The sequence below is a fragment of the Thalassophryne amazonica genome, chromosome 10 (genome assembly GCF_902500255.1).
Source record: "Thalassophryne amazonica chromosome 10, fThaAma1.1, whole genome shotgun sequence".
In the NCBI taxonomy this organism is placed as follows: domain Eukaryota; kingdom Metazoa; phylum Chordata; class Actinopteri; order Batrachoidiformes; family Batrachoididae; genus Thalassophryne; species Thalassophryne amazonica.
This window is the reverse complement of record NC_047112.1, coordinates 26,755,437-26,770,947: the sequence shown is the minus strand read 5'-3', so window position 1 is coordinate 26,770,947 and position 15,511 is coordinate 26,755,437. Positions and strand designations below refer to the sequence as shown.

The following is a 15,511-nucleotide window of genomic DNA, read 5'->3' as shown; positions in this document are numbered from 1 at the left end:
TCCCAAGTGAAAATAAATCCAAACTTTCCACGTTTAATTAAGTGTACATCAAACTGATGCAAAATTTACACAGAAGGGTTTTAAATATTTTCCACAAAACTCCAGAAAACAGATTTCCCTCTGGTATCCCTCTGCTCTTTTTAATTCTCATTTTCTTATTTTATTGTATTGTTACAAGTATTATTATTGCTTATCTTTGCACACACTGTTTGATGCACATTTTCTTCTACACACACTCATCTTGTGTGTTTATTAGAGCTGACGTAACATGTGAATTTCTCCACTGTGAGATCAATAAAGTCTTATCTTACCTTATCTTATTATTGCAGATCTTCATGTTTTGATTTTGTTTACTTGATATACAGTTTTAGAAAGTATGTCACAATTATATCATAAACATTTCCTAATGCTGTCATATTGACACTCTGGTTCACATGACAGCAGAACTGCTAAAGCTTTATGTGACCCTAGTTATAATTTACTTATGTTATCTTATATATTCTCGTGCAACTGTCTTACCTAATCTATGTTTTTGCATTCAAGAATTTAACCCAATTTTTCATCCTTCTTTTGACCTTTCTTCATCATGCCCCATTTGTATTTTCTCCTCCCACTAACTTCACTGCTCCCCTGCACAATTTCCTTTCCTCCCCCATTTCTTTAACGCTACCTCGATACCTAAATATGAATTCCTCAGCAATTCCCACTTGTGCAGGCCCAGTGGGATGAGCATGAACATCTGTGCCTCCTCCTCCCCTTCGCCACATTTCTCTTGGCACCAAAAACCTGCTCTCCTCCTGCTCCTTGTCCTCCTCATTTCCTCTGCTTTGCAATGTTTCTCCAGGGGGACATCCTGCTGTCCGGACTTGTCACATGGGATTTCTTGATAATCAAATCAAACATGGCATTCTGCTCTCAGGATGCAGGAGATTGGTTTTACTTTGCATAGGATGTGTTCTCTGCATTCCTGCATGAATCCATCGAGCCTAATGAGCCTGCAGCACTCCAGCAGGAGCAGCAGTCCTTTTGACAAAAAAAACAAAAACAAAAAAAAAACGCTAACGCTTGTTTTCAGTGTCAGTATTAATGTGCACAATGACAATCATAATTAAACCTCACGTTTGACATCATGCTACCGATTAAGGACGTAATAAAAACAATGACATTTATTTATTTGTCTGTCTGTCTTTTAGCAGGATTACGGTAAAACTGCTGCATGGATTTTGAGGAAATTTGGAAGACTCCATTAAATTTAGGAGGTGATCTAGATCCGGATTCCGGATCAAGATTTCACTTTATTGTGGCTTTGAAAGATTACGTAAAAACTACTTCACGGATTCTCACCAAATTTGCACCACAGGTAGATATTGGGCCATTGAAGACTCCATTAACTTTTGGAGGTGATCCGGCTCCAGATCCCAATTCTCAATCATTTCTTAAATTTTTAACATTTTGAGGATCATCTCAAATCTTTTTTCTTTTTTTTTTTTAAATCACATCTTTTTTATTTTTTTTTTTTAGATATTTAGATATACTTTAGTATACACTAGTAGAGTTCTACGTTAGATTTGGGATGTATAATAGCAGATATACCTTACTGAATTTTCATGTGGCTGTTGTACAAAGGAAGACCCTGTTAGTGTTGGATGTTGGGAGTGATCCAGATCAATATGCAGGTTATGCAGCAGAAAGATACATCACAATGTAAAACCAAGATCAGGAAGATATGATTTTGTTTCAGCTTGTGAATTAAATATCAGATCAGTTGATCAGATCAGAACATCTTGATCAGTTGGACCATTCTGGATCAGTATGCATTATTCCATTGTGTTGTGGAATACTTGTCAACCCTTGGCGGATGTCAGAAATCTCAGATTGCTCTTGTTTTTTCATGTATTTGTTGAGCTGCAAAACATACTGTAACATATTTTTAATGTTTCTTCTTCTCCTCAGTGGTCCCATATGTTTGGTTTTATCTCTTTTCTTTAGAGTTTGCTGTTGCTCTCTCTTTGACCTTTTGAGCATTAGGGGTTTGAGAGTAAGAAGTGCACTGCAAGAAGTACCAATCCCTTTCATCCTTCTGCAAGAAAAAGCACCCGCGGCTGCAGAAGTGGAAGCATAAAGGAACTGAAGATGTTATATTGTGAAAGTAAAGGCAAACAGATCTGACAGATGCAGATTGCACCTCTGTAGTGGCTGTAAAATTAACTTTGAACTCTGGGAGGGTCCACTGAAACTTGGACTCCATCCTATTACAGTCCCATATATGTTGCTCCTGGCAACGCAGCAGCAGAACAGAATAGCTATTGCTCAACTCCGAGGTCCTGTTTCATGCTGTTTTCACTGCACGCCGCCAGCCAAAGCAATTTGTCTGGCATGCGCTTAGCTAGTGCATCACACTGGGCCACATGGGAGCTTTGCAGCTCACCTCGCACATTTTTTCTCTTTTTGGTAATTTTCCTCTATTGCATGTCTCACTATCCACCTAAAACTCCTTAGTTTAGAACAGGACCCAGTAGCAGTCCAGCCAGGATGGGCGCATTCAGCCAGGTGTCCTCTGCGGCGCATTGTAAACGCTGTTATCTGAGAACAACTGTCCGTGTGTTTGTGCATGTGTACGTGTGTGCGAGCCTGTGTGTGTACCCATCTGTCTGTGCAAGCAGTGGCCCCATCCCGGCCTTCCAAACACACAGATAAGATGCAGCTGATGAAACACTTTTAGGTCTCAGGGAGAGAAAATGCACATGTTGTTCATTACTGACTTCCATGTCCTTGAGTTTCTCATCCATCTCTCCTCTTGTTTTTCACCTCTATCTTCTCTTGTTTCACATTTTGACTCATTATCTTCTTTTAATTCCTCCTGTCCTGTCAGTGGAAGTTTTTTGTTTTTTGTTTTTTCTGAGAAATTATAGAGCCACTGAAAGTTGAATAATATGTGTGTAATAATTAATCAGTAGAAGTCAAACGTATTTTAAAGTATTACTGCATATTGCAACATCAATGCATGGACCCCTGAATCAATCTAAATGTTCAATGTATCCATTGATCGGTTTTAACGTTGTAAAGTTTATTCCACATCTTCACACCGTCTTCAAGCTCTGATAAAAGTTCAAAGGTCAGCACAGGGACAAAATCAACATGTCCAGTAGTGTTAGGCGGTATAATGGCTAAATATCCCCATTTGAACTTCTGCAGTGGTTACATTTGACATAAAATAAATAAATAAAATCCTCACTATTGTAACACCTTAATGTAGCTGCTCTGTGCTAAACTGACTTAGCGTAAATCAAAAGCCTCATTTCCACTGAGTGGTTGGGGTTAGTCAGGCGTGGTATAGTATAGTTTGGAATGGTTAAACATGGATTGGCTTGTGTTTCCACGGCCAGCAGTGCCCTTTGTTTAGGAGGAGAAGCATGGTTGATGTCAACATGCACGTCATCAAGAACACGTATGGTGGTGCAAGGCCCCGCCCAGTCCCTGTAGGTTTCTCTGCATACGTTTTGTATAGTATTGACGTTTCATCCACACGGAGTCCACACAGAGTAGTAATTTATGTAATTTTTCTCTTGGTGGATCATTAATGAGATTTATTTTCAAAGTGAGCAGAATGCTGAAGAGATGACGGATAGCTATGGTGAATGCTGATCGTGAATAAATGGAGCGCTATGCCGCTGATAAAAAAAACTGCAGAAAAGACTTTCGGCTTATAAAATAAGTTATTTCTTTCTTTTTGTTGGTGGGAGAAAGCGCTGGCATCCTCTGGTTCAAGCTGAGAAACACACCCGGAGCAGACAAACACAGAGGGACATCTTTAAAAACATTAACATTTTGCTTTGGTTTGGACAGTAAAAGTTCTCAGCTGAGGATTTCCTCAGTAATCATGCATTAAGTGAGCCTACCAACAGCTGCTAAAAGTGCTAACACCGGTAGCATAAGACGAGTTTCACTTAGCATCAATATTGCAACAGGGACGTCTTAGACGATCCGTTAGGACATTTCACCGCACAACAAGCCATATTATTCCAGGTGTTTGTAATAAAATACTCCAAACAGACACAACAGCGAGTGGCTTCATTTTAGTGGGAGTTTCTTCTCCTTTCGAGTTTATTAGCAGTTTGCAAACCAACTCTGTGCATTACCGCCACCAACTGTTTGGGTGTGGAGCATTAATGGAATCTGACGTATGCAATATTAATATGGAAATGTGGAAATAAGTGAGAGGAGGGGAGAAAAAAGTGGGAGAAATTACACTGTAGTATGTTCTCTTGAATAACCATGTTATATGCCAACACATGCCTCCACGCTGGTAGTGGAAAAAGAAAGTGATCCCTGAAGTGTTAAACTGTTCTGTCCTAGTGTTCTGACATTGTCTAATAGCAAGAAGAGGAGGAAAAATGGAACAAAGACAGAGGTAAAGTAAAAATAATATGATGAATTATTTTCCCGTTGCATTGCATCAGGTAGCTAGCAGTGTTAACGTGCCTTCATCTATGGTTTGCTAATTCCTAAGGCATTTCGGGGTGAAGTTCGCCTAAACTGACCTACCAAAACAAACTGTTTCATTGGGGTGGGAATAGTTGGTAAAGCTTTGAGCGGAGCGCCATTAAAAATCTTGCCTAGGGCGCTATATTAGTTACGCCCGGCACTAGCACCTACACTTTGGGATTACTGGACTAAACCAAAAGAGAAATATCGTATTATACACTCCCTGTGGATTAGGGTTATTAAGTATTTGGTATCTATATAACGGCTGAGTGGATCCTTGTCATTTGATTGGTGGGTTGTATGTTACGTGATATGGGTTATTCGTACCATTTGCTGTTGTGTTTCATTGACCGTGCAATAGTACTTTTTAGCATGCAATTTTAGTACTATATGAAATGTGGTAATGCACGCCCCGACCACTGTGCATACTCACACTACCGGGGGAGGCGTTTAGTGAAATGTGAGCTTGTTTTGCTGGTGGACAACGGTTTGAAGGCGCTAACTGACGCTGCTAACTCTTCAAACACACACAAACACACACACAAAAAAACATCCACTACGCTGTAAGCCATTTGGAGGCATGAAGAGCTGTTGGGATGAAAAGCTGGGCAAATTTACGATGTGATTTTTCGCTGGGCTGAGGAACTACACAAAGTCTTTTTTTTTTTTTTTGGAAGTACACCAAGTCAGTGCACGGTAACTGTTTTTCCAAGTTGATTGACAACAATTTTGGACTCCTATTTAAAGTTTGTGTTGGACTGTTGAGCACATAGTGGAACACCAAAATGTAAGTCCCATTTTTGTTGTATATACATTATTAAAATATCAAATGACAAAGATCTATTTTAGCCATTATATAAAACAAATAATGAATGTTTTTACATTATTTCAATGAAACAAATATGCTGGAATGTTCCATTCAATGAGGTTTCATACCATTGAACTGATAAACATTCATTATTTGTATACTAGATCTTACTCTCAGTAATAACCAGTTGTTTTAAATTAACCAAAAACAAAAAAGTTATGAAGATAGTGACACATTTAATCAACAGGCTGCTGAAAACTGTTTACGTGAATACCTCAGTGGCTCATTGTGTAAATTCTTTTGCTGTAGTTAGTTTGAATCCTGCCCGACATGAGTTTGCAGATCCTTTTTCAAACATGTCGTTTGTCATAAGTAGCTGTAATGTAGTGTTTGCTGTGTAATCATATTTGCAGCAGGAGACATGATGTGACTTGAAAATCACCAGAAATATGTTTGTGAATACATGGTGAATCTGCAGACAGATGCTGCTGCTGCTGCTGTGAGGTAAACACAACACGTGCACGAGACGATAACCAGTTTGTTCAAGGAACCAGTAGGAACATCACAAAGGCCGACAGACGCCGACTTATCTCCCTGGTTTTAAACACCAAGTCACATCTTCAAGCCACACATACACTAGTGGAAAGGCTTAACGGCAGCCAGGAAATAATCTTCCCAGCTGGCACAACATTAGCCACTGCCTTGAACTTTACTTTTAGGCCACAATTTGTTAATACTGTCATACCTTTTCAAACGGGAAAGTTATGCTGTAGTATCTACACATGGAAAAATGAATATCTACATTAAATAAAGAATTGTATTGGATCATAACAAAAAAGTATTCTTCTTGAAACAGCACACTCATGCTCAAAGGCCTTTAAAGTGATGCCTCACATTCACACCAATGTCAGGGTGCTGCCATGGAAGGGTCTTAACTGCACACTGGGAGCAACTTGGGTATGAAACACCCTGAATGATTTTTCTGAGCTGACACAGATCTGGATTACAGACCTGGTTACAAGCCCATTACTGTAACCACTTGACCATCACCTCCTTCACGCCATAGCTAACTCATATCATAGCCCATTTACTTAGATACGTATTGTGTCATTTTATAAGAGAGCAGTGTTGCCACAGTTACTTTGAAAAAGTAATCCAATTACTGATTACTCCTTGAAAAGTAACTTAGTTACTTTGCTGATTACTCAATTTTAAAAGTAACTAACTTAGATTACTAATTACTTAGTTACTTTCAGCAGCTGCCGACAACACCCCCCACCACCTCAACATGAAAATAACCTATTTTGCCAATACTCACTTTATAGCCACCCTTTCCTGACTTCAATGAACATAAATAGTTGTTTTATAAAAAATAAAATAAAGACATCTTTCTTGACCTGATATTTAAATGTTGACAGCACTGTAACAGTAAAACTTTCAGTTTTAATCTACATTGTTTATAAATGTAATTATTAAATTCTTTCTAACATTTTTCCAACATTTAAAATCTCTTTAAACATTTTAGTTGCTGAAATTATTAATTTCATAAGTAGTATTAGTAGTAGTAGCAAAAACAGGCTTCAAAAGTGGACCTTTAATTTAAGGATGTTGTGGGGGGGCATGTTCCTGCCCCACCCCACGCCCCCTTTCCATATGGATTCACCCCTGCTTTGGCATTTGAAGAATGTATAATGTTTATTTACGCAGAAAACATGACCAGATTGACAGGTCTTTTGACAGGACAAGTTTTTTTCAAGTTTTATTTTTTACGTCATGTCATCCTCAGAAATAGTGTTTAGGTGCATTTGGATGAAAAAAGTGTTAGTTGTTGACGTGTCGTGGATCAGCTGATTTTAGCGAGGACACACGGAGTGGCTCAGAGTTTTAAACAAAGGAGAAATAAAAGCATAAAAATGTCTTTGTAAAACTCAGTGCAGGTGTGCTGTCATCGCCGCGTTTTGAGAGACAACAACTGCTTTTTCAACTTGAAGCTGCAGGGCAAAACCACGGATTAAAAGCTCGCAGCTCGCTGAAAGTGGGCAAAGTGGGCAGTTCAGCCAAACCCTGACCCCCTGCTCACGAGCCAAGTTTAATGCTGCGATCGACCTGCAGTACAAAAAATAATAGTAATGCACAGTGACTTGGAGAAGTAACTTTAATCTGATTACTGATTTGGAAATCTTAACATGTTAGATTGCTCGTTACTGGAAAAAGCAGTCAAATTAGAGTAACGTGTTACCGGCATCACTGTAAGAGAGTGATGGACACCCCTATTGGACATGAATTTATTTTCAAATTACTAAAAGCAGACACGCTATGATTCTTCTACGATATGTGATACGTCTGCTGCTCATTGGATTTATGCAGCAGACTATTAATTTCAGAACAGAGACAAATTGTAATCAGTTGCAGGCATTTTCATGCATTTGCAGAACCACACACTAAGTAGTACCAGACTCATTTACTGCAAAGTGAGCAATCTACCACAGTGAAAACAAATACTTTACACTTTCTCATATTTGAACACTTGTTTGTATAAAATATAAAGCACAGAGGGGGAAGTTTGTACAAACCAAGCTTCTCCACAGAATATGAGTTGGGTTATGGCCAACTTCACTTCATTCAGGACAACTTTTATTCTACTGCTTCAGTTGTCAGGTTTTTGTGTTAACATGTTCGAATTGTTCCAAATAATTCATTATCAGCTCTGTTTGTGTTGGAAAAAAAAAACATGTTACTGCTGTGAAGATCAAACTGTGAAATGAAAGATGCGAAAAAAGTTTCCTGTATCCTGTGTTGATTTAATTTCTTATCACATTGTTGTTTTCTCTCTCTTTGTCTTTGTTCAGATGTGTTTATTTGCTTACAGAAGGAATGAATCAGTCTCATGGACAGCAGCGGTACAAAACAGCCAGGAGACACAGGTAAGCGGCTAACTGTGTAAAAGTTGATTTTAAAATGTACATTTCATGAACTAAACATGGTCATGTTTACCGCCATAGGGATCCAAGAAGCAGGTCATTGTGTGTTTTTAGCGTGCCCTGTACAACTGCATTATGTAGCAGTTTAACCCATGACTGTGTTCTAAGTCAATACCGCACAAATTAAAATAATGTTTTGTCCCAAGTGAAAAGATTAACAAAAATTCATCTATAAAATAAAGCCTAGATTGAGAAATTCCAGAGTTCCCCTTAAAGCTACAATGGAATTTGAAAAAAAAAAAGTAGATGAGCCACAGTTTTATGGACTGATGAGACCAAGATTAACCTCAACCAAAGTTATGGAAAGGTTGACCTGTGGAGGAGGAAATGATCTGCTCATGATCCAAAACATATCTGAGAAACAGAGGTTGTGAATTGGCTTTAGCTTGCAAGACTGCTTAGGATTTTGACACGTGGGTTAAAACACGGTAACAAGACACCACTTTCTGTGATGATGTCTATTACTTGGGGCGGAGGGAAACCTCAAATGGCATGCTGGGAAATTATAGTGTTCAATGGTCAAACCCTGCTCTGTATACTAGTGTTAGCCTCATGGAGCCGAAGAAACGTGGTAGACCTTCAGTTGTGACTGAAAGTACCAAAAACTACATAAAATTGAGCAGAAAGACAGCGACAGACAGACACTACCACAGATCCTGTTAGGAAGAAAATAAAAATCTGGACCTAATTCAGACAAAAAAATGACTGGATATCTGCTGGACAGGTGAGATGACACTCACACAGGTCTACAGACCTATCGACAGCTGTCAATACTAATGTTAGTGACAGTTACACTTACTACTACTACTTACTATTTTATCTAGTTATATTAATTTGGTTGTTTAAATGGTAAACACAATCGTATGCAACTAACTGTAACAAATTGCTTTTCCTATTTAAACATTTTTTGTGGAACCAGTTGATGTAATTAGATTAAGTTAATATAACATTTCATTATTTTAGAATGTATGATGTTTTTACTTGGTTTGCCCGAATGAGCCGGTGGCCACATCTTTATTACCTCTGCCAATGAAGTTATGTTTTCATCCCTGTTTGTTTGTTTGTTTGTTTGTCTGTTTGTGAACAGCCTGGAACCCACAATTGCTCACATATTTTTATGTTTTTTTTTTATGATAGAAAAGAACTAATAAAATTTTCAAGGTCATAGATCAAAAGCTGCAAAAATCTTGGAAAATTGGAAAAATCCATATCCTTTAACACTGAACACTGAACAAATTTTCAAAAATTCACAACTCTCTCAGAAAAGATTGAATTTCATTCATATTTGACAGCATTATGTAGGATGGTATTGTTTAGCTGACAAAGTTTGAGCCGGCTCTGATCTGAATTACAGATTTTATGGCCATTTAAATGTAACTTTAAAACCCCATTTATATACAGGGTGACACCCCCCCCCCCCCAAAAAAAACAGAACCCATAAAAATTGTAATAAATTCTACAAAGGTACACAACCTTCTAGGTATGAACACTGTATGTGTACGATCATTCCCCAAAGTTTCAGTTATCTTGGTCTCGTATAAAAGTCATGTTCTTTCAAAATTATGCTCCAAATGGTATAATCTGTTGGCGAAATAGGCCTCCAGGCAAAATGTCTTTTCCTTGGTTGCCCAAGACATGTTGCAGAAGATGATTGGAGCAACAGTTTTGATAACCAAGATCTTTGTAGGATTTAGTACAAGTTTTATGGGTTTTGCTTTTTTTGGGTAACCCTGTATTAAAAGCCAAGTGGCCTCTGTGCATGTGTGTGTATGGCTTTGATCACAGAGAAACTGGGGAGAGCTGACATTTTCCATTTGGTGTGCTTATGTATTTTGGGTCAAGCATGAACAGCGGAAAATGGAAAGATGACAAGGACTAATGCACACTCATCTTCAACCACTTATCCAAGATCAGGTCTCGGAGAGCTGGATGCTATCCCAGCAATCATACGGTGTGAGACAGGGTAAACCCTGGACAGGACACTAGATAGGACTAATATTTTTGGAGAAATTAGGGGTATTAGCTAACAACAGCGAACAACGGTTGTTGCTAATTAAATTCTAGACTCACGCATCATTCCAACTCATTATAGAAACTTTGCATAATTTATTACCACCCTTGAAAAATGTCAACTACCTGTTTTATAAACACTACTCAATTTACAGCCCGTGGATCCCCACGTGCAACGCACTAGTTTAATGTATATTTTATATTATATCTTAATCAAATGTGCCCCAATCACTTTCACATTTGAAAGTGAGGTGCACACTGGCACTCACTATCGCCTGACAAAGTTTGATCCAGATCTGACCTAGATTATGGATTTTGTGGCCATTTGAATTTAATTTTGAAAAACACATCTGGTGTACATTTTGCATTATATCTCAATCAAAAGTGCCTCAATCACTCTCATTTGTGACAATGAGGTGCAAACTGGCACTCTCAATGAATAGTCTAACTTTGATCTGCATCTGATCCGTATTGCGGATTTGGAGGATTTTAACACTGAAAAGCCATTTTGATCTATATTTTAGCTTATGAAAATCCACTTCTAACAGGACTTTGACCTTGGAAATTTTTTCCAAGGTAAAAATTTGTGGAATTGTAAACGAGTGCTGGCGAAGGTCTGTGCTCTATGAGCGTGGTGCTCTAATTAGATATATTTTGCGAAGCTGTAATACATAAAATCTAAATGACTCGTTTTAATTGAGCGGGCACGGTGGCATAGTGGTTAGCACTATTGCCTAACAGCAAGAAAGTCGTGGGATTGCTTCCCGCCCTTTCTGTGTGGAGTTTGCATGTCCTCCCCGTGTTTGCGTGGGTTCTCTCTGGGTGCTCCGGCTTCCTCCCACTTCTAAAAACATGCAGGTCAGGTGGGCTGGAAACTTTAAATTGACAATAGGTGTGAATGTATGTGGCCCTGCAACAGACTGCCATCCTGTCTAGGGTGAACCCTGTTCTACCCACTCTATGACTGCTGGGATAGGCCCCACCCTACTGTGATCCTTAAGTGGAGTAACCATATAGAAAATGGATGGATGGATAGTTGTCACTGAACCACATAGTCTCCAAGATTTCATATAAGGCACTGTATTTACTATGGAATTCCCACAGATACAAATATACTTTACTAGCAATATCATTAGCTCTAACATAAATGCACTTTATAATAATAACTAGATTTCAACACAAAGTGCATTTAGTTAATGTTGTGGAGAACTGGCAGTGACGAGACCTTTAAAACATCTAGATGAAGTAACATCAAATAAAAGTTGCTGTTGTAAACTTTCTTCTTATGCTTGTCTTTTCCATCTTAAATGTCTTCAATGTCACAAAAACCAAAGAAACTTCTGACATTCCAGTACTTGCAGAAGGGACTGCATATCTGAGGCCGTAAACGTCACTGTCCTGTCTCCCCTGCTGTTATCCGTGCTGCTGTTACACATCTGCCATCAGTCTCCATTTATCACACAGCATCCTCTCTTTGCTCTGCTTTCACCTTTTCTCAATTTTTTCTCGTCTTTCGTCAAACTATCCCTTTGTCCTCAATGAGCGCATCCCATGTGCTTTAAATTACTCTGGACCCCACAGGCTTGACCTTTGCACCTGCACGTGGCACTTTTCATTATCTCTGGAGCCTTTCCTCTCTTACAGGAAGCGGCATGCTTCCTCGCTTCACGGCTGAAGGAACAAACTGTGGTGGTCGAGTACATTTGAGCCACGTGAGCGAGGCCACACACTGTCGCTTTCATGTGGTGAGAATGTTGTGATGTGTTTAGACAACTGTGTATTTCTTTAACAGCAGTCACAGCGTGACTGAATCCCCGAGGACTGAGCATAGGGATTGAAGTTACGCCACTTCAGCTGCACGTCTATGCACACGCGCACAACAAACCCATGAAATAAAGCATCTCATTTGAAGGCAGACAGATTGTCTATTGATCTAAAGATCTTCACAAAGTCCAGACTAATGAACAGATCTGGACCTTGTTTCCCAAAAGCCTCCTAAACCTAAAGTGAGTGGAGATCACTGTTACAAATCTAACCTTGTGTTTCCCAGAAGCATTGTAACCTAAGTTAAAATAAACTCTGTTTATCCAGTGATTTCTGACCACACACACACACACACACACACACACACACACACACACACACACACACACACACACACACACACACACACACACACACACACACACACACACACACACACACCAGTATTGTGTGTACACAACAAATAAATTATAAAAAAAAAAAAACCAAAACAATGAAACACAATCTGATTTTCCACTAAATTATAGAAAATATCCTGAAAATAAATTCTATATTTATGAAGAGAAAACATGGCCACACATTTTACTTTTTTCAACTTCTTTACAAATATTACATATTTTGCAGTATTTCTTAATTTTTCAAATATTTCAGACATATTTAATTACCTTGGCCAACAAAGTTGTTGGAGGTTATGTTATTGTCCCTGTTTGTTTGTTTGTTTGAGACCAGCCTGGAGCCCACAATTTTTCATATATCTTTATGAAATTTTTACTGAAGATTCATATCTTGATAGGCAAGAACTGATTCAATTTCCAAGGTCACAGATCAAAGGGCAAAGTCAGGAAAAATATTAGAAAATTGGAGAAAAATCCCACTCTTTAGCATTGACCAAATTTTCAAAAATTCATACCTCTGTCAAAAAAGATCAAATTTCATATTTGAGAGCAATATGTAGGATGGTATCCTTTATTAACTGACAAAGTTTGATCTGGATCTGATCCAGATTACAGATTTTGTGGCCATTTAAGTTTAACATTGAAAACCTCATTTAATGTATATTTTACATTATATCCTAATCAAACATGCCCCAATCACTCTCATATTTTGAAAGTGAGACTGGCACTCACTATCACCTGACAAATGGATTGTGGATTTTGTGTACATTTGAATTTAATACTGAAAAGCCCATTTTTTTGTTTTATTTTATCAAAAGTGCCTCAATGAGGTTGAGGAGGTTGAGGTTCTTTTATTTAACGTGGGTAACCAACAAAAGTCTCAATGAAGGACTTATTTCTAGATATTTATTCTTTTTAACATTGAAAAGTCCTTTTGATCTATATTTCATATTATATCTTAGCTTATGAAAAGCCACTTCTAACAGGATTTTTTTTTTAAATTTGTGAAATTTGAAACTAGTGTTGGTGGAGGTTTGTGTTCTATGAGTGTAGTGGATATGTGATATGGAAGTGGATATGTGAGTATACAGAACAAGAAAGCACCACAATAATAATAATAAACACTTATTCTTGATACAAAAAATAAGGGAGAAAACAGAAATAAAGAAACAAAGGCAATTATTATTATCATTAACAAATGATGCAATTTAAAAGTAAACTAAAATGAACATTTATTAACACATTCAGTATAATCAGATCATGGGTCGCTTCCACACTTCTGAATCCCCTCCTTCACATTTAAACAAAAACTGGGTAATTTTCCATTTTGTTTATTTCCATACAGAAGTCTGAAATCAGCTTATTTCCAAATTTTGTTTTTCTCATTCCAAATCTGCCAGATATGAAGACAATATAATCTGTTTACAGAGCCAATAGCTGATATTGTATATTTTGTGTACGTAAGCAGCGTCTGATCAGCAGACAGTGATCAGATGTAAGGAGGTCTACGTGGTCTACGTGGTGCTGCATGTACACCGACTCAAAAGATCTGCTTTTGGAAGCACATTTTAAAAATAAAAAACATTCTCTGAAACACTTTGCTCCTCACTCCAACAAAAACGATCTCAGCAGTACATATAGGTGTAATTATACGTTGAAGTGTACCTATTAGCCGGTGTGGAGAACACCCCCAGGATGATGTCCCGGCCGTGCATCCTGATGATGGGGCTTGTGGAGTGGAGAAGGTTAAAGTAGAAGTGAGAGTCTCCAGGGATAGAGCAGTTCAAGCGAGCCTTCAGGAACGACGTCCATTGCTTTTCCAGGACGCGCTGAGACCCGCCTTGATCCCGCTTACACACCCGAGCCACACGGGACACCACCACCTGGAAGCAATCAGGGGCATAGGAGCTGCTGTCGGCACGGAAACAACATCTGATCTGCTGTAAAACACAGCTGACATATTCAATAACTACGCAAGCCTGTGAAAAGCTCGGAGGCTTGGAATTACTTTCAAAGGCTGATGTTTAATTTCCAAAAAAGAGGCAGATTTTATAGCTAAAGGTGATCTGTAAAGTGTCATTAGTGAGCCACAGATTGTCGTGTTGCGATGACAAATTTAATGTTAAAATTTCCCATTTGAACAACCTGAACGGTGCCACTGTTTTAGTATCTGTTTGTTCTGCTCTCTGTAAACATGTCAAGTCCGAGACCTCGTGTAAGCACGTCTCCCCAAATGTAAATTACTCATTTATTATAGAAATGCACCTTCGTGTTGGTATTTGTTATAAAGCTCTAGTCTAAACGGGAAAATGATTTATTGATCAAGATTTTTCTGAGGTGAACACAGACGACGACGGGGGGGGGTCTTTCCTCAGGCTGATCAACAGGTTAGTTATTGACATGTCTGCATTCAGGTCAAGTTGAGGACTATGCTCGAGTGCTGTCTACCAATACATCCACAAATCAACAAATTTCCTGTATATTCGTTTTTGTAAATTGTGTCGGTAGCATGGCCCAAGCAGAGGGTCACCCCTTTGAGTCTGGTCTATTTGAGGTTTCTTCCTCAAATCATCAGAGGGAGTTTTTCCGTACCACTGTCGCCTGTGTGCTTCCTCTGGGGGTTGGTAAGGTTAGACTTTACTAGTGTTAAGCGCCTTGAGGCAACTTTGTTGTGATTTGGCGCAATGTAAATGAAAATAAATTGAAATTGAAAATCAAAATCCACCACACCGTGGGACTGTCCCAGAGTCCTGGATGGCAACCACCCAGCCAGACCACCAGTCCATTCCCATCTCTGGGGAGGTGTTCCCTGGCTTTCTTCAGTTATTGGGGTCATCAACCCTAAAGCACATATGTGATGGATCATGTCCAATAAAACACTCCACATATCCTAAATCAAGTAGCTACCCAAGGATCTGCCAAAGAGACTAAGTACAAAAGACAGATACCACCAGGTCCCTAAAGTCTTGGACCTTCATTCTCCTGAAAAAGTATCAGCATCACCAAAGACCTCTGTCCAGTGACCTCGTGACTCCATAAACTCTTCCCAGGTGTCTCTGGATGTCAAC

At 38.8% G+C, this 15,511-nt stretch overlaps 1 protein-coding gene across 1 annotated transcript in view; it reads right to left on the bottom strand.

The window, feature by feature from the left end:
- sema6bb (sema domain, transmembrane domain (TM), and cytoplasmic domain, (semaphorin) 6Bb) overlaps window positions 1-15,511 on the bottom strand; it is a 191,583-nt gene that overhangs the window by 87,317 nt on the left and 88,755 nt on the right. The window contains 1 exon segment of the mRNA XM_034179613.1: window positions 14,109-14,326. Within this exon segment, the coding sequence (XP_034035504.1) occupies window positions 14,109-14,326 (218 nt within the window).